Raw genomic sequence first — 26,429 nt, forward strand, 5'->3', positions numbered from 1 at the left:
TCTCCAGCGGCCATAGCCTACAGGATAGAGGACAATTTATTCACGATGTGCTACCTAGCTCTTAATCCTTACCATTTAATTTACATAAGCCATAAGGGTCTAGCTAATATACCACAGGAGATGCAAGTAGATCTAATCCTGTCCGACCTCGCAGATTGGAACTAAGGCTAGAATAGTTGTGTTGCAATCAGATGAAATCAACTCCCCACACTTGCTCTATCTAGGTAACTCATGGCTGTAAAACACGTCTTCTGACCGATAAAATACTAATTTAGGTAGGTATCTTTCAATTGCGAACTTCTAATTCTAGCCGTACCCCTAATTTTAACGAGGGTCACCATTTGAAGTTTTAGAGGACACCTCGGGAACACGCATTTAACAATCGGCAGTTAGAGAAAAGCTACGCCACTTTCCATCATATTCTGCATTTAATTTGTGATATTGTTACACGACATTTTGCTTGTTTTCCATTCAGACAACTAACTGGCTTGGCCTGTCCGCAGCGTCATCAAGTCTCGTGGCCTATCGATTTACTTGTGGCTTATGCCAATACTACCACCTAAGAGTGTTCCACAATACACCTTTCCCGAAGGCTGGCATTGATAAGAGGAGAAACTGCCTCTATCACCGTGCTTTATTAAGCGCCTCCACTCCCGGCCCGCTCAAAATTGAGATGATCGATGTATGTTGGAGTCAGTAGTCATGCAACCTCGTTCGGCAGCCTGATTAGGTCTCAAAGCAACATTGCACACGCGTTTGATAAAGTACCTCTAGTAAAGATACATTTCAGCTATACTTGTACCTAGTTCTCCTATTCGTGCCCAACTCGGATCGAGAAAATCCCGTAGATAAACATCTATTTCACTCAATGCAGCAGTTGTTCGTCGAGATCGGGTCCGCAAATGCCTAGTAGAACTACGGTACAAGTAAGAAAGTTTAACTATGCGTTGGGCAATGTTACAATCGCGGTAGACCGGGGCGGCAAACCCTCCATCACGGATGCTCCGGCTTTCCTAAATAGGAAGCGAGAATGAGCAATATACGAAGTATGGAGCAAAAAGTCGACTCCAACAGCCGCATCCTACTACAATACCTTCACGACTTGGAGAGGGTTCCCCGGAAGAGATCGAGCGCACTATCGGTGGTTGAATCAAATGAGCATTTAGCAATCCGTAAGAAATTCTAGTTCGTTGGTATAGTAGTACTGACCACCCCCAAACTAGATCAAATGAAATATTCAAGAATGCCAAGTAGCAATTATTACTTTCCAGATCTTATGAGGTTCATTTCTATATTTAGAGACGTGCAATATCGCATATCTAGGTCCAGGTGACTATCGGACCACTGGAATCTGACATCATAGTTGAATATCCTTCATTAACACGAAAGACAATTATAATATGAGGCTTTTATAAAACATGTGAATATCACGAGGTAAAGAAACAAGCATAGAATAGACTTCTTTATCCCGCAATGAACTCTGAACCTACACAGGGAAGCACATTAGGTACTGAAAGTATCCTTTGTTCTAGGTGTCAACGAACAGGGACAAGTTAATGCGGCTCTTATAGTAATAAAAACTACTAGTGGCGAGAGCTGCTTGTTGACCGTGATATCATGTATAGTGGAGACAATAAACGGATGGCAGAAAGGAGTTTAATGAGACATGTTTCCGATCATAGTCGAAGCTAAAGGATCTAAACTAGATCATGGCTGATTCTAACCTTTATCCCTTAGGCTTAAATTGCTTTCCCCACGCCCCAAGCTGCGATTCTAACGTAATGACGTTAGTTACATCAAGGCATGATGGTTCTATTTTTATATTATCTCTTTCCAAGGTATAATAGTAGGTTTTGTAGAACATATCAACCGTTTACTTCCCTATTCGTATGAGTGATTCTCACTAGAGTGAACTAGTAAATAAGCAACGTATATTATGGTAAGATCTTGAAAGATGAGTGAACTTATTTTCAATGATGCGTTGTTAGATACTTGAAGTATTATATGATAGTGGCTATTGTCATAAAAATACTCATTTTAATGGTAGGATCTATGGTATATGTGCAACCTGATGACCAAGCAAGCCCCTACTCCTTTATTTGTAAATCCTTTCTTGATATAGCAATTTTACTACGAAATGTTTTATAAACCTCCTTCATCGTTAAGGTTTCCCATGTCATAGTGGTAGGCGTATAGTATGACAGTTCTAAACATGGTCTGGGTGCTCAACCAATCTCTCGATACGGTCGATATACGAGTGTAGCCAACGTAGATCTCTCATCTTTCTTCCTAGCTCTATCGAGTTGTTTAAGCTCATATTGCTTTCCAATATCCTCGACAACTCTATTCTGATCCTGTCTATTTCCCATGTCCGTGAATATTCTGGGAGAGTTCTCTTCAAGAAGAGGGGTCGAATATCTAGGTTCTATAAACAAAGACGGGCTGGAGTAATCGCCATCGGGGGGAGTGTTGGGAATCTGAGAAGGTATAGTATTGGGCTTCATGGGATAGTCGATGAATGGCTTTAGAACCTGGTTCATTCTATCGGCTAGATGACGAATTAATCTAACTAGCATCACAATTTGTGCAGTTGAAGATAGCGACCAGTCGTAATTATTGTTAGTACTGAATGTCGTGGCTGGGAATGATAAGCTTTGGCGAGTCCAACTACTTGGCTGTCTATGTCCATTACTTTGTGGTGTGTTCTTGAGATGTTCCGTGTTGGACCATGTGATATTGGCATGAACATCTGTCGACAGCAGGTGATGATAGATTGAAGAGCATATAGTTTCAAAGATACTCGTCAGCCTATGATGGAAGGCGAGCATCATTAGTAGCACGCCACCGTCTGGTTGTAAGCTCGTGTCGATCGAGGATGTGTTGTTCCTACAATATGTTGGGTTTAAGGAATCTAGTTCGCTGAATAGCGAGTAGTTTGAATGAGAAGTAGACATATAATTAAACGAGGATTGATCAAGGTGATATTCTGAAACTCGACGACAAATTGCTATAAATATTTCCGTAGCCTCAAATATACCGTTGAAACTTGGTGAAGATGCTGAAAGCTGCATCGATTCGAGGTCCCGCTCGACTTCTCTTGAAGATTGCAAAACGCGTAAATTAAGTTGGGCTAGATCTCGAATCTGTGCGTCAATAGAATCTAGACTTCTGGATCTGTCCTCCTTAACTTCACTGTGGTTTGTTGAAAAAGTTGAAGGCCATGATATTGGTTCGGAAGGACCAATTAGATGTTCATCTAAGCCCAAAGCTAGATCTGGGGGTTGAAAAGTTGGTAGGCCTATATTTTCAGGTATATTATCGAATTGAAAGTGTGAGAACGGGTCTCTCGTATTGACCGTAGTACCAGGTTCACTATAAGCGTTGGTTTCGTTCAGTGCCTGCTCCATATTTGTGCAATCCAAACATCTGTTAATTCCTCTTCCAACTGCTAAGGTCTCAGCGCTTTGAAAGTTATTCATATAGCACTCGGCAGATATGAAACTGGTGTCTACCGAGTCTTGCGAAACGACCCGCGACGTTCTTTCTGGGGCTAGTTGTGCCGCTGGTGGACGGCCCGGTCTCTGTGGAGCTATAGTTACACACAAATTAGACTATAATTTATGCACTGACCATAGGTAATTATCTCGAGTCAATGGTAATGGGCAATCTTTTCATAAACCTACCACTATAGATACAAGTAGTCCCGATTTTATGGCAGCGAACGCATGTAGGAGGCTCGCTCTGAGAAATATTCGGTTGCTGGAGACATTTAACCTTCTTTTCATGACATCGATTACAAGACTGTCGGAGAGGTGGATGAACCCCTGAATTGGGGTTACAGGTAACCCGAGATTTTATAGGCATATGGAAAGAATGTAGAAATTAGTTGTTTAGCATTGATACCAAGACGAAAATTGAAACTTAAGTAACTATACGAATAAGGGCACCGGGAAGAGACGGATCTTACACCGATCGATGATGGGCTAAGCACCATCATATGTGTTTCACAAGTAGCAGACCTTATAAACGCTTACCAACAATCCTCCGTGATGTAGGTCTCAGAGTATAGTTAGTGCTGACGCTTCAACCCTTTAACAACAATATTACCAACATCGATTTGTATGCTGCTTTTGAACATGGTGTTCAGCTCATTATCAAAGGAACAATCATATAAATTTTATTGAAATTAGGGTTATGATTCTACGTATCTAGAATACATTCAACCTTTGCTTTAGGTTAGAGGCTGAAAAAACTAACCAATTATTTGAAGACTGCATTTCCCGGAAGATGTTAGAAGTGGAGTCTCCGGCGTTGCCCCGGTCGGCGCCGGAGTACCCCCACACCCCGCTTATACGGAAACCTACCACCAAAGTTCCGCTTACTTACATTTGACAAACGCCACTGATGCTTATATTAAAATCTCACATCTACTATATCCCAAGATATCATTTGTCAGATATCATATGTAGAAAGTGTATAGTCCATCATTGCTTCTTATTTAGAGACGGGATTTTGCTTTTTGATGGAACAGTTATCAACAAAATTCGGAAGGGATCCACGCCCGGTCTTACCGAGGACTCGGTGCTAAAAGGTGGGGGATTAGCGAGCTGAGGAATGACTCTAGTGGTCAATGAAAACGTGAACTCAAAGGTAATATAATGATAAAGATAAGATGGGTAAATTTTCTGGCTCTGACTAACGGTTAAAAACACCAGTATTAACCCTGTTTAAATTATTCCAGTAGATGAAAAAGAAATCTAAGTGAACGAAACTAGCATTTGTCTGGTCGGTACGAAAGTATTAAAAGTTGAAGAAAGGCTACCGAATAAGACCTATATATATTATCCAGGAAGACGAGGACATTGTTTTTTGCTTCAACTAAACTAACCCTTTTCTTTGTACAGATTTTAGATCTTTGGGAATTGCAGATAAACCTAGAATGATATCCGCCAAAATTACACTACTATTAAAAGCCATATTTGTAAGCTAAAGAAATACTTTGAAATTAACATCGCGGTCTATTTATGGGAGTTGTTTCTGGGGAAATAGCTACATAGGACATGTAGACCATACTTGATACGATACGTCTATTTAAAAATATTATGTTAATCTTGACAATAGAATGAAAGTAACGACGTGAAAAAAGAATATGGAACTATAATATAGCAAATTAAGACCTAATACCAAGATGCTCTTATTTAACAGATACCTAAGACTGAAGGCAATCTATTTTGATAATAGATGACCACTACATCTGGACAACAAAAAGTAAACACTCAGGTCGCTTTTCCAGATATCTTACGCGATAAGAACCGAAGTTAAAGGGTTTGGCCGGGGATTGAACCCGGGACCTCTCGCATACACTGTTCAGGGTGGACCCTAAGCGAGAATCATACCACTAGACCACCAAACCGGAGACTTCTATAGGGCTTCTTGAGTGAAGATCTAAGCATCAAAGTCAGTCTATATTTTTGACGACCAACCTTTATCAGTTTGAATCAAGCATGTGGCTATAGGATATCTCGTGCTTGGATTATATTGACACGTATTCAGGATACAAGCAATTTTAAGAGCATACACCGAAATTAGAAAGAACATGATAAGGTTATAAGTCTCTTTGCCGTGACTTTCGGTTTTTTATTTCGAGCAAAGAAATCACAGGTATTAAATTTAAGAACATACCCAGTTTAGTGACGCATGTATGCCATTATATTAGGTATGTGACATTAACGGAAATAAATCTTCTGGAGACGAGTCAGTATGTGATACTATCCGGACGAATCATACTTGATATATCAGAGTAGAAGTTTCATATTATATTATATTACAACAGAGACTTGAGAGGGTCATCAAATTAAACGTTACGCTCGGTCTAATAAATTATTCTCTTATATAATCACTGGCATTCAATGCATTAAATAATCATAACCAGTTTCCAACGTGACAGAAATATAACAAAAATTAGTTGGCTATTCAAAAATTAAAAATTCTTCTTAACGTAGTACTCAGGTACTATTCAAACTACCCGATTGTCCTAGCCCTATCCAATGGTTAAGATGGTGGGCCTCCATAGCTCCACCGCACAACCATTAGAGATTTCCTAGCGCCTAAAGTCTCCTCTATAATTTTGTTATTGGCTATAATGATGTTCGAAGACTTGAGTGTGTACATGACTAACTTGGGCCTTGAATTCCCAAAATGTCATGTTCTTATTATAGCTAGTTAAGCTAAATTCTTTTCATCAATTCGTCTTAGGCAAATTAGGCAAGATGGCCGAGTTGGTTATGGCGTGAGGTTAAGGTCACCTTAATTCCTACATCCTCATGGAGCAATCCGCGTGGGTTCAAGTCCCACTCTTGTCATATATTTACTTTTTTGTTCCCTGCAGCACGAATCCATTGTTTTCTGAGGTGAAGAAAGGGTCTATATTTTGCGAATTTGTATGTATGAGGATATAATTGATACAAGCTCATGGTTGAGTTCCTTGCATATAGAGTATACCGTAACCGCCATGGCGGGAAAGGGGTAAGGAGTAGTGATTCATCTTTGAACATATGTGGTGGCTCCCGTAGCTTTACCTAATTTTCAATTGAAGGTTGAAGCCACTGATGACAATGGCAAGACTGCCTGCATGATAAATCTAAATGGGAGTTGGAAAATGTAGTCTATTTAAAAATACCGACTGAACATGTATGAAATATACAGGTTAGACTAGTCTATACTGTTTTACTTCTTACTGGAATAAGCATGTACTCTGTTCTATAGTCCAGAATCCTAATTTTAAGGAATCCGGGTCTGAAAGAACGAGCGTAGGAGGTCGGTACTTGTGTCCAACAGCCCCTCGCAGGGCGTTATTCACAGACCTTACCTCTTATGTTTTGGTCTCGCGTCTTGTTGTGGTCTCCATGCTATGGTGGGGTCTCTTGTGAGAGACACCGAGCAAGAAGACGTATCGTATCTGAACGCTGAAATGGGATTTCACAATTGCATGTTACTGGATATGACATTTCACCTTGTAGTTAGTTGACTACCGTCGAGTCGGAATAGACCAGACCATAAATGTCGGGACTATATACAATCCGTCTAATTTATAAGAGATGGGTATATGCACAGATATCGTACAGGCAATTGTTACATCTGTCGTCTGTCGTTGTCTTTACTCGTTACTCAGTACTGTCCACGTTAATCTCGTTCACCTTCCAGGTGTTATCCACCCAATCTTGTTTCTTTCCAAGGAAAGTGATTCTTTCCTCCCCATTTGCTAAAGCGTCAACGATGTACTTCTGAGCAGCCTCGCGGACTTGGTCCTTCGAAACATCTAAAAGCTGTTCACGCCTCTTCTGCTGCATTTCATCTGTGACACCAGACATGAATCGGAGCATACCCTCCGCACTCACTGACCTAGGCGCATCGACACTCTGGAAGACTGATATCTTGGCCTCTTCAAGGTCCCGGTCGGACCATTTCTTATCGACTGCCCATCGACCAGCATTTTTCATAATCGAAAGAGTATTCTGCGGGTTCGGGTCCCGGTATGAGTAGAATCCAAATATTCCTTCAAGTCCCTTCATATAAGCACCGCCTCCGTATGCGCCACCTTTTTCACGAATTTCGTGATGAAGGTGTTTGTGAGTGAGAAGTTGAGCTAGGATTTGAAGTGGTGCACCCTGTGCTGATGTATATGAGGTAGTTGGGAGTGCGAGAGAACCATAGTAGACTTGGTAAGGAAGTGGGAAGAAAGCTTTGATATCTCTCGCAAATGTCTGCTTTCCAACAACGGGGAATTGGACAGGATCAGTTGATCGAGATGCCAGGAATCGGGATAACGCGGTAAAGTTGGCTTGAACACTATCAGAGCCGCATGTTAACGCTGTGCGAATGTCAGTACCCGCTAATGCGTATTTCTGTATTTGTTTAAGTTTTTCGATTATGTCTTCGAATTGATCCGACTCCGGTCGTCCAGCCAGCGATGTTATGAGTTTAACCTGTGATAAGCCGCTTACTTGCTCGGCCAAGTAGCCTTCACGTGTTAAACCCGACTCGGCATACCTTCGAGCATAGGAATGACCGGAGGAGGCAATGTCGTTCACAACACCATCAGCTGCGGCTTCGAGTAGTTGCCTTATCCGAAGGGCTGCCTCTGGACTGTCAAAATTGGTCTCCGAGATGAGCTTACGGAGCAGGTCAAACATTTCGGGTACATTACGATCAAGAGCCGTGCCTCGTAGTAGAAGGCCCTCGGAAGCCTGGCGGAAATCGGTTGGTGATGCGGTCGATAAATAGCTAACAGATATGCCACCCGTCTTAAGCTTGATTTGATCCTCGAGCTGCTCCATGGTCATATCCTTCGTTCCCAGTCGCATGATGGCGTCCGTAAACAATGGGACGAGAGATCGGAGCTCGTCTGGTAAATTTTGAATGTATTAATAGCTCGGAAGTAAGTGAGTCCATTTGTAGGAGCTTCGTGCCATTGAATAGTAGTGCCGTGTGCCGCTTCATCCCTTACTATTACAGGCTCTTTTTGTCTTGGGATATCTTTAACGTGAACGGTCGGTAGGCAACTTAAATCCTCGGTATTTGACTTGTTTTGTTCAACAAGTAGATCTAGTTCTCTCTGTTCGAAGAATTTTCGAACTTCTTGTTCCCCACCGGCTTGTTGAGTAGCTTCGGAAATCTTAGCTAACAGCCTATCATCTTCCTCCTTCGCAATCTCCGCGCCGTACGTTTCCGAAGGGGCCATTGTGAAGGTAAGAGTGTTGTCGTTGAGGAGATATTTGTCCATTAGTCCCTCTAGATAGCCTCCTTCAGCAAGCTTCGCCTCAAATGCCGCAACTGTATCGTTCCATGCTAAGGAGTCGAAGGGATCGGTTCCAGAAAACCACTTCCCCTTCAGGCGATGCAACACCGAAAGTCCAAAATTGGCGGTCTTATGTTTAAGACTCAATTCGAGCTGATGAAGATATCCTTCTATCTTTGTTCTCTCGAAGCCCTTGTCACGAACTTCGCGTAGTATATTTTGAATCTCGCCCTTAATCTTCTCGACATTAGGTTGCTCGACTCCGCTTAAACCAATAGAGAGATTCCCGTAGCTGCTGATCCGTCATAGCCGGAATTTGGACTCCAATCCGTACCCAGCCGCTCTCGATGAGCCCCTTGTAGAGCGGAGATCCATATCCGTCCATTAATAGGGACGAGAGTAAAGATACAGAAAAGGACTCCAACACGTCGCTGGTACTACCAGTGACCCACGACACTGACGTTTTATACTGCTTTTCCGGATCGGCAAGAGGATCCACCGGCCCGAATACCGTCACGGTACGCGGTCCCTCACTGAGGTCGATTGGCTTTTTATGTTCTATATCTGCCTGTATCTTCTCAAATGCTTTCATTTGAGCGTCGACTTCCTTGAGATGGTCGGCCAATGGCATATCGCCGTAAGTTATAAGCTTTGCATTGCTGGGATGGTAATGCTCAGCATGAAACTTACGTAGTTGTTCGTACGTCAGATCGGTTATCTTTTGCGGATCGCCTCCAGAGTTGTTGATAGATGGGAATATGTGGTCTTGAAAGCGGATGTAAAATAGGTAGCCTGCGTCCGACATTTGACCCTTCATCTCATTGTAGACGACACCTTTGAAGACTAGCTTGCTATCCTCGGCACCATTTTCTCCATCCTTCTCCGCAACTCTGGGGTTTTCTGGTCCAATGCGCCAGCCTTCCTGAGTAAAATCCGTTTCTTTTAATAGGGGGTGGAGGGTCGAGTCGAGATATACTGACATCAGATTCTGAAAATCTTGGGCGTTGGTCGTAGCGAACGGATAGTAGGTATCGGAAGCCGTGAAGGCATTCATGAAATTGGACAAGGTTCTCGGTAGCATCTTAAAGAAGGGATCTCGTATAGGATACTTTTGGCTACCACATAATGTTGTGTGCTCAAGGATATGAGGAACACCGGTGTCATCCGGGGGGTTCGTCTTGAAGCCGATTGAGAATACATTGTTACTATCTTCGCGAGCGATGTGTAGATAATCCGCGCCGGTCTTATCGTGTCGCAAATGCAGTGCAGTTAGCTCGAGTTCTGGTACATGCTTTGTCCTTAACAAAGTGAAGCCATGGAGTTTCTCGCCGGGCTTTGGGTACTGGGACAGCTCTGTTATAGCTTTCCTAGTTGCACCTTTCACCACGTTACGCAACATCTTATTAATGATTAAAGGAACCAGCCGCGATCATATCAAAGAGATGAAATGATAAGGAAAGAAGAAGTACCCTGTATAATGAACCGTAATTGTAGGGATCTAAACAGCCGTAGTCCAGAGCGGCATGTTGTGATGGTTGAAGAAAAGAAGGTTAAAGATATGAGCGGTATGTACCTTTCTAGAAAATTTCCAAGGGCAAATGATACTACGGGTTATGCTAGATGACGCATATGTCGGGCTAACCCCTGCTAAGAGGCTAGATATTGGAATACCGAGGTATAGTTCATATTGACAACCACTTAATCGCATTAGCTAAAAAGCAATTGGACGGATCGTAACGCAATAGTGTTTAAGCATATATAAAGTGCAATTAAGTAAACTTAACCCCACATAAAACCGCAAAACCGCAGCTCCGGATCTGCTAGTGTCAAATTCAATTTTTCTAGGCCATTTTTATTCGTATATTAGTGCGTGTGATATTGCAGTGTGTCAGTGTGCAGTGTGTGCTAATGTGTGGTAGTTAGTTGTACTTGGCACCTAAAAGATTACCTAAGTCCGATTTGGTCGCATGTGCACCTCAGTTGGAAGGCGGCAACCCGGAGTTCTCTCGTTACTCGTACTTGCTTGTTGATTAAGTAACCAACACTAAAACGCCGCGCTTCATCTCAAACCCTCAAAAGTCTGCATTCATTGTAGAACTACGCTTCAAACATCCACATATCCCGGTTAACCAAAGCTAAAGAGCTGACAACCTATTTTTCTTATCGGCCAACAATATCCTTTCAGCTATATAAGTTCATTGCCTTAAAAACCATCCCAATGTCTTCTAGCAATCCAGTACGGTAAGTTCACACTGAATCATCATTACCTACCTTCTGTTATGTCATAAATTTGTCTGGAATACTGACGTCGTATTCTCTCTTAGCATAGTTGTATACGTTTAAGAAAATATGGCGACAACGAACCATCGTGCCGCATCTGCTACGCCAGCCCCTCTTGCATCCGTACTTAATACGAATGGAATCGCTCATTCTCATACACATGACGACTCATTACCAAATAGCCACCATGTTCATGCTCAAGAGCCCCGACCTGCCCCAACTCCGACGCCCGCCATGGCTTCAAATGCCGCGAAGAAAGGGAAGGGGAAAAAGGCCCTTGACTCGAACGAGGCATCGAAACTTGTTGCCGCAAGAATTTCCCAGTTGGAGGTTGATACAGCCGCAGAGAAAACAAGAGATCGAAATTGGTAGGTTCTTTTTCATTTCAGATGCTAGAATGATTACAGAAGGGCTTGTATATGGCGAAGCCTTTGAATTCGAATCGCGAGACTATACAACTGCCACGAAATGTTCACCAATTCGAGATAGCGTGACCAGGGCTAGAGGGATAAAAATAAGCATCAAACACGATAGCGCGCTCTACCAATGCCGGACGAATCGGAAGAGACATACTGGTGCTTTGCGATGTTATAGGTCTACAGGAAGCCATCTTCCATCAAAGTGTCATATGCCATAAACCCGACAGTTAGGCCGCCGCGCGTTTTGAGGTGATATCTATGGTTTTCGACATGAAGTCCGACTCGGTTGTACGAATCCTGCTACACAACGCTAGACTAGCATGCGCTGAGAAATTCTCGGTTCGCTGGATCTGATTTCGCCAGCTTTGTTTATGATATCGAGACCTTGCTAATATTACTTTACGCTAGACCGGGAAGTCCGTAAGGCGAATCGCGAGCTTAATAACCAGATGACCAAGATGGACGATATGGACAAAATAGAACTCTTAACAAAACGATCATCAGAACTCTTTGCGAACTTAAAACGCCTCGAGCGCGAGAATCTTAGGAATAAAAGACGCGCCGATCTGTTACAAAAGGAAAAGGATGCCAGCCGTACGGACCTCAGCAAACAAATTAGCTTGAAGGAGAAGCTAGAAAAGCTGTGCCGCGAACTTCAAAAAGAAAATAACAAGCTTAAGGTACATTGAGTCCTAGTGGAAATTTTGAGGAATTCGCGCTGACGGGAACGGTTGGTAGAATGAGCACCGTGCTCTGAATGATACCCACGATCGCCTCAAAGCCTCGTCTGACGAGCGCTTAAAGAAGGTACTTGACACTTTAGAAGGTTATCAAGAAGAGAAAGACAACCCGCGGAAGCAGGTTGTGTATATGAAAGCCGAAGAATTGTGCGCCATTCCTCCACCCCTAACGTCCATCTACACGGGCACGTTTTGTATTAACACTGAAGGTGTAGGTTCAAGGGAAGATTTAAATCTCTCATCGATCAATATGAATTACGGGAACTACACTATCATTCTTCAATGCGAACCAAGGAGATCGAGGTCCAATGGAACATGGCTCGTTACGAGCAACAGAAGAAGACGGCGGAAGCAGAAGCCAACCGTGCGCGACAGTTGAATAGCCAAGTGCTTACGTTCTCCAAGACCGAAACTGAATTAAGAAATCAGTTGAATGTTTACGTTGAGAAGTTTAAGCAGGTATGCGCCCTGTGCCCCTCACTAGCCCGCCGTGCGAAGGCATTAACAAATGAGGAGGTCGAGGACACGCTCAATAATAGTAACGACCTGTTCTTAACTTTTCGCAAGGAGATGGAGGATATGTCCAAAAAGACGAAGAAGCTAGAGAAGGAGAACGAGGCCTACAAAAGGAAAGAGAGCGCCTTAAATCAGAACATCCTTAAGATGGCTGAGGAACGTAATAGGCACATGAAGGACCTCGAAGACATCAGGAAGAAGAACGATAAACTGACGAGCATCATCAACCAAATGCAACAGCAAGGCCGCGGTATACCTCAGGGCATGCAAGGTACGGTAGAGAGCTGCTATGCCGAAGGGGTAGAAGGCGATGAAGAAGGAGTTGGATGAGGGCGATGATGAAAGCGAATACGAATACGAGGACGGCGACGAGGAGGTTAGCGACGAGGGTGAGTTCGACGACGACACAGAGGAGGAACTTCCGCACGCACCTGGTGCTTACGGCCCCGAGCGCCCGCCCGCTATGAATGGTCATCGCTAGGAGGACGACACAGTAGGGCGGGATGCAGTAGAACTGCCTCAACCTGTCTACGATCTGTGCCGCTGGTTTTCTGACTTGCGGGCCCAATTCTTTCATAACGAGAAACCTCCCGCCGAGTAAGCATCTGAGGGGCCTCCTACGATTCCGCAATGTCTCTTCCGCGGAACCCTCGAACCCTCGAAACTAGACTTCGCGGGACAGTTCGCTTTTGGAGAACAACTGCTGTGCCTTCCCCCTTTTTTGCAGAATAGACGCCCGAGTCGTCAATGTATTGGTCTATGTAGGCAGCAAGAGCAGCTGAGGCTTGGTTGTCATTAGAGCGAGTATTGTTTCTTGCTAGTGATAACATTGTAGCAATAAATGCGAATTGATACTTCCCTCGGAAACCGTACAAATAGGTACATAGTTCACAAGTGTGTAAAGTTGCCAATTAACATTATTCAGGCCAAATTTTATTTATTCCTAGTAAGTTAATTTATTTAACCTAGTTACCATTACCGTAGGTTTCCGTGGGTATCTCTATGAATATGTCCATCTACCTAGACGCCGAAGCCGAAGCCGAAGCCGAAGCCAATCCAGACGCTTGCGGTTGGCCGTATCTACCACGGATCCTAGCCGGTCCTAAGTCACGCCTGATCTCGTCGAGTTCAGCAGTGCCGCTCTTCCACTTGCCCTTCTTCATCTGCTTCTTTCCACGCATCGAGTAACCTCCCAGGAAATCATCTAGGATGTTATCAAAATCACCCCGCACAGATCCTGTCACGCTAGACGCTGTCGAGATCTGAGACATGGAGGCCCCACCATCTTCGTCATCATCGAAATCATCCGCATTGTACTGCTCCTCGATTTTGTCGAAGCGAGCGTCGAGGATACCAAGTTGTTCAGTGCGGAATAGCGACGAAGATGTCATCGAGTAGCCCGACTGATTTGTCAACGCGCCCTTGCGCTTCTTCCGTCGGCCGCCGTTGGTGGTGGTTGTCATGAGAGATGATTGCACCTCTGACTGTGATGGTGCGACTGCGAAGGATACCTTTGCGCCGGGCTTCCCTTGGTCCTTCTTGAACTTCTTGAAGTCGTCTAGCCAGTCTTCATTCTTAACCACCTCTCCGTCCTGATCGTTTATAGTAGGGACTAGATCAGGTACTTCGGAGCGGTCTTTGTACTCCTTAGTCGGCTTGGCGGTGTCGTCCGATTCCCAACCTTCGTCTTCGTCAAAGTCTACATCAAATTCCATGTCTTCCAGTTCCCGACCATCTTTCGCAAGCTGTGCGAAAACGTCCTCGTCGTCATCGACGTATGCCTCGTCCTCAAGCGCCTCTAGTACCTCGCGCAGTCGGGGGTCCATATCCGGTTGGAACCCACCGATGGCATCGGGGATTTCTTGTTGCGCTTGGTATGTTATATGTTGAAGATTCTTAGATGGCAAGAAATCATCACCGAAAAGATCATCGCGCTTGCGCTCCTCATCCGCAACGTCTAGTTTTCTCAGCGCATCCTCCAAGCTTTGCTTCTGCTTTCCCTTGCCCTTGTTTTTAGGTCCATTGTCTGCTTCGATGAAGACAACCTCCCCGCCTCCAGCAGAATCTAGGTCGCGCAGATGTTGCATGTAGTCATACTCGGTATCGTCGAAGAAAACGCCATGATTGGCAGCCTCGCCCTCGTTGGCACGGATGTGTTCGGCGTCAGATCCCAGCTCAGATGCAAGGTCATCGAGCTTCCTCACTTTGGAAGCATTAGGAAGAGGTGTGGGATTCAGCACCATAGACGGTGCATCGGCGTCATGGATCAGCGGGTCATTTTGCGGACGATGAACCAGCGTGAAGTGCTGGGCCGTCTTCTTATCGCTGGTCAAGATATTAGCAGTTAATCGCTAACCGAATGGTCGCTTTATCAATTTACGTACATCCACTTGCCTTTAGGCATTTTCGCTATCTTTTTCTTTTTTTTCTTGACTCCTTCTGGGTTTTTATTGATAAGTTATGTAAGCGAATCTCTCGATTTTAGTTGAGCACGAGTAGAAGTAGAGGATGAGTGGTTCTAGGTTAGGTACTTTGTAAATGGTAGAATGGATACTTCAGGGTTCGGCCTAGAATTGAAAAAGTTTTGGTGGGGTAAATTATTATCGCGGGGCTTATCGTGCTTAGAGTGACGCAGAAAATAATTGCCCCTCGATTATTCAGCGATTAGACTTTACAAAATCGCCTAGAAGCGACAACCTTAACCTCAATTTATGAAGATTGAGTTTCTAAAAAGGTACATTTTATATTATTTTATAACTCTACAACATCATATACCAATAAATTGCCCAACATGGTGCACGCAAAGTCCAAGACCTCGATCGGGTTGGGTAATACGCTCATGAACGACCGTTTTGGGAAAGGTAAAGGATCCGATCGCAAAAAAGGTTCAGCAGTCACGAGAATCAACCACGCAACCGGCGAAGAGGTATGAATACTATTTCTATATATTAGGACAGTCGCTTATCAATTTATTACTATAGTATATTACAAATGACAGAAAGAAGCAGCATGGGTGAAGATGCGCTCTGTAACGGAGCAAGGTGCTTTAGACGAGTTCCTTGCGACCGCCGAGCTTGCCGGTACCGACTTTACTGCTGAGAAGATGAACAACGTCAAAATCATACATACAGATCAGAGAAATCCATATTTATTGTCGGCAACCGAAGAACGAAATGTCATAGGGAAGCACGCTCAACATAGAGGAAGATTAACGGTGCCTAGACGACCAAAGTGGGACTCCTCAACTACCGCCGATGAGCTTGATCATCTCGAAAGAGAAAGTTTCCTCAACTGGAGAAGGGGATTGGCAGAGCTGCAGGAGCATAATGATTTACTCATGACCCCATTTGAACGTAATCTGGAAGTTTGGAGGCAATTATGGCGTGTCATCGAGAGATCAGACCTGGTCGTCCAGATTGTCGATGCACGAAATCCGCTGATGTTTTGGTCCGAAGATCTTGAATCATACGTGGAAGATATCGACCCAGCCAAGAAAAACTTATTACTAGTCAACAAGGCAGACATGATGACGACAATCAACGGAAAGCATGGGCGAAATATTTCAAAGAGAAGAAGATAGCCTATCGTTTCTTCTCCGCTAGCTTGGCAAAACAATTAAACGACGAGCGCGATCAAGAGGACGAACCGGAAGAGCCTTTCAACGGCGAAAATTCGAATCCAAAAACTATTCGCAGATCTAACCAGGATGCTGGTTCGGAAGATGAGAGTGACGAAGAAGGCGTAGATTCGGGAGTGTCACTAAGTCAAGATGCCGACGATATCCCAGAATATTGACAGTTGAGGAGCTAGAAGACATATTTCTTCGGCATGCACACGATCCCGATGGTATGCCCTTCCATTACTATGTTACCTTGATTTTAAAGCTTACAAGCAAGTAGATCCGGAGAAGAGGCTGCAGATAGGTTTAGTTGGGTATCCGAACGTCGGAAAGTCGTCAACAATCAACGCCCTCATTGGCGCCAAGAAAGTCTCCGTCTCCGCAACGCCTGGTAAGACAAAGCATTTTCAAACCATTCACCTAAGCGACAAGGTCATCCTCTGCGATTGTCCCGGTCTTGTGTTTCCCAATTTCGCCACCACAAAAGCCGATCTCGTCTGCAATGGTGTCTTGCCGATTGATCAATTACGAGAATTTACAGGTCCTGCTGCACTCGTCGCACACAGGATCCCACAGCCATTTTTGGAAGCTATCTATGGCATCCACATTAGGACTCGGCCGTCAGAGGAGGGAGGCACGGGAATTCCCACCGCCAGCGAGCTTCTGTCAGCATATGCCAAAGCACGAGGTTTCACAACACAAGGTGTGGGACAACCAGACGAATCAAGAGCTGCTAGGACCGTCCTTAAGGACTACGTCAACGGAAAGCTTCTATACGTTGAGCCTCCTCCCGGTTGGGGTGACGGCATGGATTTCAACCGCGAGTTGTACGACTCAGAACACTTGCCTGCAAAGCGCAAGGCAGCTCTAACCGCAGCTATGGGTGCACTAGACATAGACGATGGTGAGTCGACAATTGATACGGAGATCTTAGCCCTACCAAAAGGCGCCAAGTCGGAGAAGCTTGATAAGGCGTTCTTCGCGCGCGATGCGGGAAACGCGGGACATTTAAAGATGCCGTTCAGCCATAAATACACAGAACAAGGTAAAGCCGAAGAACAAGGTCCGGCTAAGCAGCTTAGTGGACGCAAGGCCAGAGCAATGGTCGCATTGGAAACGGGAATAGACCCGCAGGACGTACAGATCGGCTCGAGTAAAAAGCACTTCAAGGGAGGTCAAAAGGGCAGGGGAAAGAAGTTTGATAACAAGATGTTGAATGAAGCTTAGATATCGATTCGATTGGCAGAGGATGAAAATCTTAGATACGTCGATATGGTGACATATGGCAACTGGAACTGGAACTGGCACTGGCACTGGCACTGTTAAGACGAGTATAGCTAGAAATCATTATTGACATCAATGAAGTCAATAGGCGTTATAGTTGATTCTCTACAATCGATCTTCCTTGTGGAGTCTTCTATATAGTCCATCTAGGTACCTTGGGTAATTATGAAGATTACCTTGGCTAGGGCGGTTATGGTTATACAAGCCCTAATTACTGTGACTCGTAATACCTTTTAAGTTACTAGGTTATACCTTGTCGAATCATACGTAAACTTCCGCCTTCTCTCGGTATGACGAGAGTTAATAGAGTGTGGGCCATTTGGTTATGCCATAGTAATAGCCTCAATTTCTATCCTGGTTAACCCGGTCTATGAAAACTCAACTCATTTATTACAAACTAATACGCACCGAAGTGGATTGCTGAGGCCATCTTGCAGGATAGCTGAATTCTCGCCAAGATCAACTTTGAAGGATCGTACGTTGATGTGTACTTGAAGAATTTTAGTGTCGATTTAAGTATCAAACAAGGTAGTTAATCTCTCGTATGGTTAAAATACATCGTATACGGCGGCTAGTATAATAGCCAAGAGGGCTAACATTAGTTAGGTACTTAACTTAAAACACCGAGACTAGGGATTTAGGTATATTCACCATCGATACTGAGATCGGTCATTGAGATACTTTGTTAGAAGAGTACTAAGGAATATATATAGTCCGGAGTTATACCCATCTGATCGATGCGTGTCAACTATGAGACTATCGTCATGGTAGAAGGGTTCCAGAATTCCATCCCACTCATATTTAGCATATTTAAACCGTGTGTTTCAGGCTTTAGAAACTAGCAAGGGGCTGACGATCGTTGTCTTGGTGCCTTGCAACAACAATTTTCCAGACCCATACTAATGAAGATAACGTGACATAGTTCACGATCCGCAAAACGGGATTTTTTTACCATCCCACTCTGACACGGTTTTTTTTTTTCAACCCACTTTACGTTGTGAACCCGAGCCACCCCCTCCGTTCGTAGGGCTCATGCACGACATTTCAGAGCTCGATTTTCACCCCGGCTCTCCTTGCGTCCGGAACCGCTCGCTTTGATCTACGGGAGGGGTTGTTCAGTAAGCAGCCAAGGTCACGATGCGGTCACGATGCACAAAAACCTTCGAGAATCCGTGCATCGTAAGCACCAGATCGTTACCATGCTCGACGACCCACCGCAGAGTTCAGCCCTGCTGATTTTATCTCGATTTCGGAGCATCACAAACTTAGATCTAACACCTTATTTTGACCACACTGCATATAAGACCATACCACCACATGAAAAACATGTTAGTGCAACATAGTTCGTAAAGGTTGTCCTTGTCTTGACCTCCCAACGCTACCGGTAAGCATTAGAAACAACAACAAGGTTCAACTGCCCTTGAGTAAATCTTTATAATGGTGTCCGTGGTTATTGTAAATGCGACAGTTATCTCCAGAGTAGAGAACATAAATATCATATCAAGTTTCCTATATCTAAATAAGGGTAATTATCATTTCTCGCAGTAGGGCATCGAGGCCCGAGAGGAAAGAGAAAATAAAAATAAAAATACCAAAATCATCGAGACTGCACGGTTCCCTTTCGCAAAAGGAGCTTCGTAAAAACCGAAAATGCCCATAGAAATAACCATCTCAACGCCCCTCCCCGCCGGCGCGCAGCCCAGCCTTGTCGTCGCACAATTACACAACCACGATATCTACATCCGAACCACCTGTCCACAACTCATAAGTTACAGCCGAATCTCACCACCACCTTCTACTACTACTACTACTACTACCACTACTACCACTACTACTTCGCTTCTCCCTCCTCCTCTTCCGATGATGATAATGACTCCTCCGACTCCAACCCCAACGTCGCACCCGTCGACGAGCCCCACACCTTCCAAGTCACGGACCGGCGACCCACCGGGCAGACGACGTACCGGCTGACGCTGACCAACCGGGCCGAAGGCATCGACTCCGCGGTCGACGGCAAGGCGCCGACGGGATCCATAGCCATCCGCGCGCGGTGGCGCGTCGTTCTGCCGCCGCTGCCCGCCGGCGACGCGGGCCTGCTCGAGGAACACGTCGACATCGAGAGTAACATGATCACCAGGAAGATGGTCAAGAGTAGCATCGAACGGAGCCACCCAGAGTACCATCGGACTTTTCTCGCCGAGGCGGCTAAGGCGTCATGAAAAATTGGTTATTTCATTATTATTATTATTATTATTATTATTATTGCTATTCGCTCCTAAGGTACTACTTGGTGGTGTGCTTGTGCGCCGCATGATGAAAATGAGATGAGAGATGTACATACATACATACATGCTACGGGAGTTCTTGTTCTAGAAAGGAGGGGAGGGAATAACTTGATATTTGGGTTAGATTAGACAGGAATATCGCGGGATGAAAATTGAAGATTGGTACGGGGGTAGGAGTAAGAGAGCCAAGATTTGCATTTCTTTGGAACATCTACGTATCTTCATAGGACTTAAACCATCGTCTAATTTGTTAAACGTGCACTTCGTAACCACCATTTCGGAGAAAGAAAGTCTACCCCCATCTTTCTAACCCCCAAATCCATCCATTCATCCATCCATCTCCGATTCTTTTTTTTCCCCCACCCCCTTTCTAGAAATACCAACGCCAAAAAACTCAAAATTTGGTTTTCGAAATACCTCCAACGCAACCGTCATTAGGATATCTAGCAGGCTAACATGGAATAGGTTGTATCCGGTATCTTCCCTGATTAGAGGCAGATACGGGTAGTTGATTCTACGTGCATTGTTGGCATCGGTTGGTCACCGCCACAACCCTACATGTCGCATCCGCCTCGACAAAAATGCAGTCGGACCGACGAATCGAATGGTCCGCTGCTACGCGACAGAGACGCTAGCTAGCTGGCTAGTTAACCTAGCTATACTACTTTATTTCGCCTCGTCGGCCCAGACGTCATAGCCAAAGGTGTCCTTCATGTTGACGAAGCGGGTGTGACGCCCCTTAGCAACGCTATTGACAGCCTCGAAGTCGGCATCAGACAGTTGCGGGACTTGGAAATTGCTTTCGATGCGCGAGGGCGTCGAGCTCTTGGGAAGCACAACATAGCCGCGGCGCACACCCCACGCGAGCAAAACCTGGGCCAGCGTATGGCCGCTGCGGTCAGCGACCTCGATTAAGGTCTTGTTAGTGCGCACCTTCTCGCCTGTGTTCGGTACTTGATCTTGCGAGCCTAAGGGAGAGAAGGCGGCAGGTAGAATATCGTTCTGTTGGCAGAATTCAACCAGCTCCTGGTTGGGTAGGAAAGGGTGGACTTCAATCTGGTTGACTGTCGGCTTGACCTTGGCGAACTGCAGCAGCTTCTTGAGGCCGGGGATTGTCCAATTAGACACACAGATGGCGCGTGCCTTTTTGGCTTCATACAGCTCCTCCATGGCGCGCCATGTCGGCTCTGGGTTCTCAGTGAGCTCCTTCTTGATGACGTACTTGCCGTCGGCGCCAATCTTAGGCATGTACTTGTCATCACGCTCGGCAGCAATAGGCCAATGGACGAGGAAAAGGTCAACGTAGTCGAGGCCGAAGTTTTGGAGTGAGTTCTCCAACGACCACTTGACCTCATCCGGCTCGTGCAGATGCTGCCATACCTTAGTGCAGATGAAGATATCTTCACGCTTCACGGACTTGTTCTTTGCGAGAAAGTCACGAAGAGCTTCGCCGACTTCGGCCTCATTCTTGTAGAACCAGGCGCAGTCCAAGTGTCGATAACCGACTTCTAATGCAGCAGTAACTGCCTTGTATGTCTCACCCTTGGCGCCTTCATTTGCGAAGGTACCAAAGCCGATGGCGGGAATCTTCACTCCGTTGTTTAGAGTGAAGGTCTGCTGGTTGGTTGGAGTTGCCATGTTTGATGAAGATTTAGACTTGGACTTAGACTTTGACTTAGACTTTGACTTAGATGTGATAGAAGGCTGTGGAGGGGTGAAAAGGGGGTTGATGAGTAGATGTGAAACAATTGCGTCAGGGAAGAAATTATTCGAGACGGTAAATACTGTTGGCTATCTTGCTGGCAGCTAGGAATGGAAATATTCGGGTAGAGAGAGGTAAGGTTGTAAGCCCGTAAACGGCCGGTTTGATTCAAACTTAGTATGTTTGTGGATTGGATTAAGTTGTATTAGATGTATGAATGGACGTATGGACGTATGGATGTATGGATGTATGGATGTACATATGGATGTATGTATAAATGGATGTATAGATGTATGTGGACGTATGAATGTCTAACCACCGATGCTGCACTATTGCATCATTCCCGGCAACTCGCTTGGCTGTTACCACCCTTGACTCAGCGGAAAAGAAAAAGTTTTTTGCGTTTGATAGAAGCCGTCGGTTTCAATTATCAGCCTGATCGCTGATCATCAACTTGGGATCCAGTTGTTTGCAGCGACAGTTGGCAACTCGTCAGCAAAAACCACCACTCAGTTTTGACTTTGGTTACCTTTTTGATACAAATGTATCCATCAATGACATGTGAAGTGGGTCACAGTAAGTTGATAATAAGTTGGTACATTCTATATACTTCTGATACTTGTGATACTTGCAATACTTGCAATACTTGCAATACTTGTGATAAATATGTGATAAAAAAGAATGGGTTCGGGTAGCATACCAGGGTTTTTACTACAAATGCAAACGGCTCGTCTGCAATTGCCTGTTCCAAATATTGATGCTTTGACCGGCTTTATCGGCCTGGTATCGGTTGGACAACATAGGTTATGTACTAACAATGTAACTAATGTAACTAATGTAAGAGGGAAGATCCATGGGTCCCCCCTAATGCAAGTTGGGATAGGTTTAGGGTAGTATAGGAATGCAAGCTGAGAGCGGTCAGGGACCTGCCTTATAAAAAAAGAACCTATAAAAGATTATGGTTTAGTATTGGTGTACATTATCTGGCGTCTGTGGCGTCACCTATCAAATCGTTAGCTGACACCAATACAAGTATTGGAACACCACAGATCTGTAAGCTGTAGGCTGTTATGTGGGTAACATCCAAGAATGGCAAAGATGAGGCAAGGCGCTAGAAAACCCTAGAAAACCCTGCAGGTCGCCGTACCCACCTTCCGACTCAAGGGGCGGATCTGTAGCGGATACACAGCGGAGCGCAGCGGACCCGGAATGATGTCAGCGTGAGGCATGACAGCGGGTACCGTACGTGGGCCGTGTGGATCCGGAATACAATTCGCTGGTTCTGCGGCTCCTTTTCGGACTGACATTTAATCTTTACTGGTTCCCTGTTAATTCGGTTGGCCGCGTGTTTGCTGGACATGCATCACACTGGCAGCACTGGCAACACACCGGTAGTATATTGGCAGCACTAGACGACGACCCTGCGACCCCTAGGTACTTACATACCAGTCTACTAGTCTACCAATCTACATACCTCATACCAGTCCGTAATTAAACCCTGAATATATCCTGATAACCTTGATAACAAATAAAACGGCTAAGAATAAACTGCCTTTACCCACGTTTCCTAACGTGAAACTCAACGTTAATAGGCCTAAAAACCATGGAAACTATGAAAACTATGAAAACATCGTAACTAGTTTACGCGACCGTTTCATCAAGCTGCAGCCTATGCAACTATGCAAGGGACCGCTTAAGGGACCGCTTAGAGACAGGCTCCATCGTGGCGGCGGATACCGTAGATAGGTACCCAGCCCTAGCAAGACATCATCCATCATCCATCATCCTTTTCGGCTCTTTGTTGATAACGTACCGTGCTTTGACAACGTACCTTGACAGCATACCTCGATAATGTACCGGGAAATGTATTCCTTGTCTAATGGTACGAAACGTAGCTACGTTGTGGAGGGTACGGGCAGAGCCGGACTTTGCGCCGTCGTTGAAGAGTGCGAGCTATATGTGATAGTACGGTGAATGATAAGCATCATGGGTGAGCCGATGACTAGATATAACGCGACCCTCCCGTCATAGATAGCAAACTTCTCTTTGTTCCATATGCTTAAACCTTCTTCTACTTCCACTTCAACATACCTGACTATCGTACCTTTTTTTTGAAGCAGCACGCTAGCTGAGACTACATTCAAGATGCCTATGTTCGAAGATTACGATATTGCCCAAGCCACTGAGATGCAGGACAAGAAGGCTGCTTCTACAGCCAACTCCAATGGCAATGCCAACGGACACTCTAACGGCAATGGCACAGAGTCAAACTCTCTGCCCATTCCTGGAGATGATGGTGATGGACCTATCGAGGTTCCCGCCTCGAGATCGTCCGTCTCTGAAGCAGCAAAGTACATGCACAACTTAAGCATGTCTCCCTCTATGAAGGAGAGAAGAGGCTCTCGTAACTCTTTCGGCACAGCTCTTCCCATCCCCCGATCTAAGAGACAATCACGACTATCGTCGGTTCACTACCCCGATGGTGATGAGTCTCTCGGCCGCCCAACACGCCCGGGCATGCCACCTATCCAGCCCTCTCGTGCTATCCTAGCTTCCCAAGTTCAGAGCGTCGAAGTCGAGAAGGTAAAGAAGGCTAAGAACATGGCTTTCGCTTTCGACATCGATGGTGTCCTTGTCCACGGTGACCGTCTCATTCCTGAGGGCCGTCGTGCTCTGGATATCTTGAACGGTGACAACGAACTCGGCATCAAGATTCCTCACATCTTCTTAACTAACGGATCCGGAAAGCCTGAGAAGGCTCGTTGCGAACAGCTCGCCAAGATTCTACACAACCCCGTCGACACAGAACAATTTATTCAATCGCACACTCCTATGAGCGCTCTTGCTGAATACTACAACACCGTCCTAGTTGTTGGTGGTGAGGGCTACAAGTGCCGTGAAGTTGCCGAGCAATACGGCTTCAAGGACATCGTTGTTCCCAACGACATTGTTGCCTGGGACCAGTCTATCGCACCTTACCGTGTTTTCACACCCGAGGAGCGAGCATCTTCTCGGCCACGAGACTTCACTAAGACTAACATCGAGGCTATCCTGGTCTTCTCTGACTCTCGAGACTACGCGACTGACATGCAAATCATCATGGATGTACTACGATCCGAGAATGGTCGTCTAGGTACTATGGCTAAGGACCCTCTCTCTCAACGCGTCCCTATCTACTTCTCGCAGGGTGACATGTTGTGCCCCACCGAGCACTGGACACCCCGTATGTCTCAGGGTGCATTCCGTATCGGTCTTGAGGCCATGTACCGAGCCCTGACCGGAATCGACCTTGAGCGTGTCGTTTACGGAAAGCCCGAAACTGCTACATACAAGTACGCCGATGAAGTTCTCACCTCGTGGATGGAGCAACTCCACGGCGAGGAAGCTTCCAGAAAACATCTACATGATCGGTGACAACCCAGCTTCTGACATCATCGGTGGCAACATGTACGGATGGAACACATGCCTCGTCCGCACTGGTGTGTTCCAAGGCGGCGAGAATGACGAGAACAACCCAGCCAACTTTGGCGTCTTCCCCAATGTTCTGGAAGCAGTTCAAACAGCGCTAAGGAAGCAACTGGGAGATGACTTCAAGATGCACTTCGATGACCGGATCAACCCTGTTCTACACGGCGATGGAGCCGACACAGCTGCGATCATTTGATTTGGATGATATCATTTGGGATTTAAGTGGGAATTTTTTGGTGGGGAGGCGTTTTTGGATCGGATCTTGATGATTTCTTTTTTCTTTTTTTTTGTGATATCTAGAGCTTTACGACCATCGTATCGTATTCAGCAGCATTGACTAACGAACTCAAGACGAACTTAGAGATATTGGAAGACTGACAATTCCTGGAAAGATATTTAGAAATTTCTCGAAATCTTTTACCAGCTTTATGCGCGCGGCTTGTGAGAGGAGAATATGGTGCTTTGTTTCTAACAACCCCCCCCCCCCCCCCCCCCCCCCCCCCGGTTCCCCTCGTTCTTAGCTCCGTGTTGCCGACATTTATTGGGCCTCATCGCCGCTTTCAGCATTTGTTAAGCCTATCGATCGCTTGTGCATGACTACGCCATCGCCAAACAGACTTTCGCTGTGCATGCTTCGAGAACCGAACTATTTCTTCGACCTAACTTAAAAACTTGTTAAACTTGTATTATCTTGACTGACTATCCTATACTAAACAGAACCTTTAACTTTACTTCGTACCAATCAACATTAGACTAAAAATGGTACTTCAGGAAGAGATTGGATTATAGATGGTTACATTGATCTTGATGTTACAAGGGGATTTGTCGACGTGGAAACTAACCTACCTCTACTAACATGATAGAAACCCACCATTTGCCATAGTAATACAAATATTTTCTATATACCTACTTGTGCTCACTGTAAAAATTCACAACCTGATACTTGAAAATCCAAAAACTTGATCCGTGAAATGAAACGTGATATGATCTATTGAAATGTTAATATGATGTAGATACGTTGATTTTTAGAGCTATGCAGTCATGTTGCATTGATGGACTGCTGATTGTGAGCCTCGTATAGAATAGGTAATGAAATGCGTAGGACTAAGCTGATGTGCTCGCTTATACATACATCCCTAAGTACTTCGTACATATGTACGTAGAACGTGGCATAATTAAATGTTACTGTATAAAAGAACTGAATAAGATGTGATAGCAAGCATTAAATAACGACTAAGATAAGACCCTGAGTTCTCAACCAATGATCTTCAACTACGGCCGGAAAAAGGGGTCCAAGCCCATAAAGCAAGCATTTTAAT

At 45.1% G+C, this 26,429-nt stretch overlaps 8 protein-coding genes across 9 annotated transcripts; 5 read left to right on the forward strand and 3 right to left on the reverse strand.

The window, feature by feature from the left end:
* Positions 1 to 7,163: 7,163 nt before the first annotated feature.
* Positions 7,164 to 10,196, reverse strand: GL218_02155 (Mitochondrial presequence protease; the record flags this gene model as incomplete). Its single annotated transcript, XM_033578650.1, has 3 exons — positions 7,164 to 8,404; positions 8,563 to 9,089; positions 9,259 to 10,196. The coding sequence occupies 3 exons, from the start codon at positions 10,194 to 10,196 to the stop codon at positions 7,164 to 7,166; spliced, it is 2,706 nt and encodes a 901-aa protein (XP_033438275.1).
* A 1,758-nt stretch (positions 10,197 to 11,954) lies between these two features.
* On the forward strand, positions 11,955 to 13,233 carry GL218_02156 (Alpha-taxilin; the record flags this gene model as incomplete). Its single annotated transcript, XM_033578651.1, has 4 exons — positions 11,955 to 12,176; positions 12,235 to 12,383; positions 12,452 to 13,023; positions 13,163 to 13,233. The coding sequence occupies 4 exons, from the start codon at positions 11,955 to 11,957 to the stop codon at positions 13,231 to 13,233; spliced, it is 1,014 nt and encodes a 337-aa protein (XP_033438276.1).
* A 535-nt stretch (positions 13,234 to 13,768) lies between these two features.
* Positions 13,769 to 15,156, reverse strand: GL218_02157 (Protein LTV1; the record flags this gene model as incomplete). The annotated part of the gene is made up of 2 exons (XM_033578652.1): positions 13,769 to 15,077; positions 15,137 to 15,156. The coding sequence occupies 2 exons, from the start codon at positions 15,154 to 15,156 to the stop codon at positions 13,769 to 13,771; spliced, it is 1,329 nt and encodes a 442-aa protein (XP_033438277.1).
* A 387-nt stretch (positions 15,157 to 15,543) lies between these two features.
* GL218_02158 (Large subunit GTPase 1) lies at positions 15,544 to 17,598 on the forward strand (the record flags this gene model as incomplete). 2 transcript variants are annotated; one of them, XM_033578654.1, is made up of 3 exons in its annotated part: positions 15,544 to 15,678; positions 15,751 to 15,832; positions 16,637 to 17,598. In XM_033578654.1, the coding sequence occupies 3 exons, from the start codon at positions 15,544 to 15,546 to the stop codon at positions 17,596 to 17,598; spliced, it is 1,179 nt and encodes a 392-aa protein (XP_033438283.1). The 2 variants fall into 2 exon arrangements, with proteins under 2 accessions (XP_033438283.1, XP_033438282.1); XM_033578653.1 differs by lacking the exon at positions 15,751 to 15,832 and having other exon boundaries at positions 15,544 to 15,613; positions 16,652 to 17,598.
* A 1,707-nt stretch (positions 17,599 to 19,305) lies between these two features.
* On the forward strand, positions 19,306 to 19,874 carry GL218_02159 (uncharacterized protein; the record flags this gene model as incomplete). Its single annotated transcript, XM_033578655.1, has 2 exons — positions 19,306 to 19,365; positions 19,431 to 19,874. The coding sequence occupies 2 exons, from the start codon at positions 19,306 to 19,308 to the stop codon at positions 19,872 to 19,874; spliced, it is 504 nt and encodes a 167-aa protein (XP_033438284.1).
* A 732-nt stretch (positions 19,875 to 20,606) lies between these two features.
* On the reverse strand, positions 20,607 to 21,578 carry GL218_02160 (Glycerol 2-dehydrogenase (NADP(+)); the record flags this gene model as incomplete). The annotated part of the gene is made up of 1 exon (XM_033578656.1): positions 20,607 to 21,578. One exon carries the CDS (start codon positions 21,576 to 21,578, stop codon positions 20,607 to 20,609), a length of 972 nt encoding a protein of 323 aa, XP_033439112.1.
* Positions 21,579 to 23,787: 2,209 nt separating this feature from the next.
* Positions 23,788 to 25,056, forward strand: GL218_02161 (uncharacterized protein; the record flags this gene model as incomplete). The annotated part of the gene is made up of 1 exon (XM_033578657.1): positions 23,788 to 25,056. One exon carries the CDS (start codon positions 23,788 to 23,790, stop codon positions 25,054 to 25,056), a length of 1,269 nt encoding a protein of 422 aa, XP_033439111.1.
* A 31-nt stretch (positions 25,057 to 25,087) lies between these two features.
* GL218_02162 (uncharacterized protein) lies at positions 25,088 to 25,306 on the forward strand (the record flags this gene model as incomplete). The annotated part of the gene is made up of 1 exon (XM_033578658.1): positions 25,088 to 25,306. The coding sequence occupies one exon, from the start codon at positions 25,088 to 25,090 to the stop codon at positions 25,304 to 25,306; it is 219 nt and encodes a 72-aa protein (XP_033439114.1).
* Between the last annotated feature and the right edge of the window lie 1,123 nt (positions 25,307 to 26,429).

This window comes from Daldinia childiae, assembly GCF_008694065.1.
Source record: "Daldinia childiae strain JS-1345 chromosome Unknown Scaffold2, whole genome shotgun sequence".
NCBI lineage: Eukaryota > Fungi > Ascomycota > Sordariomycetes > Xylariales > Hypoxylaceae > Daldinia > Daldinia childiae.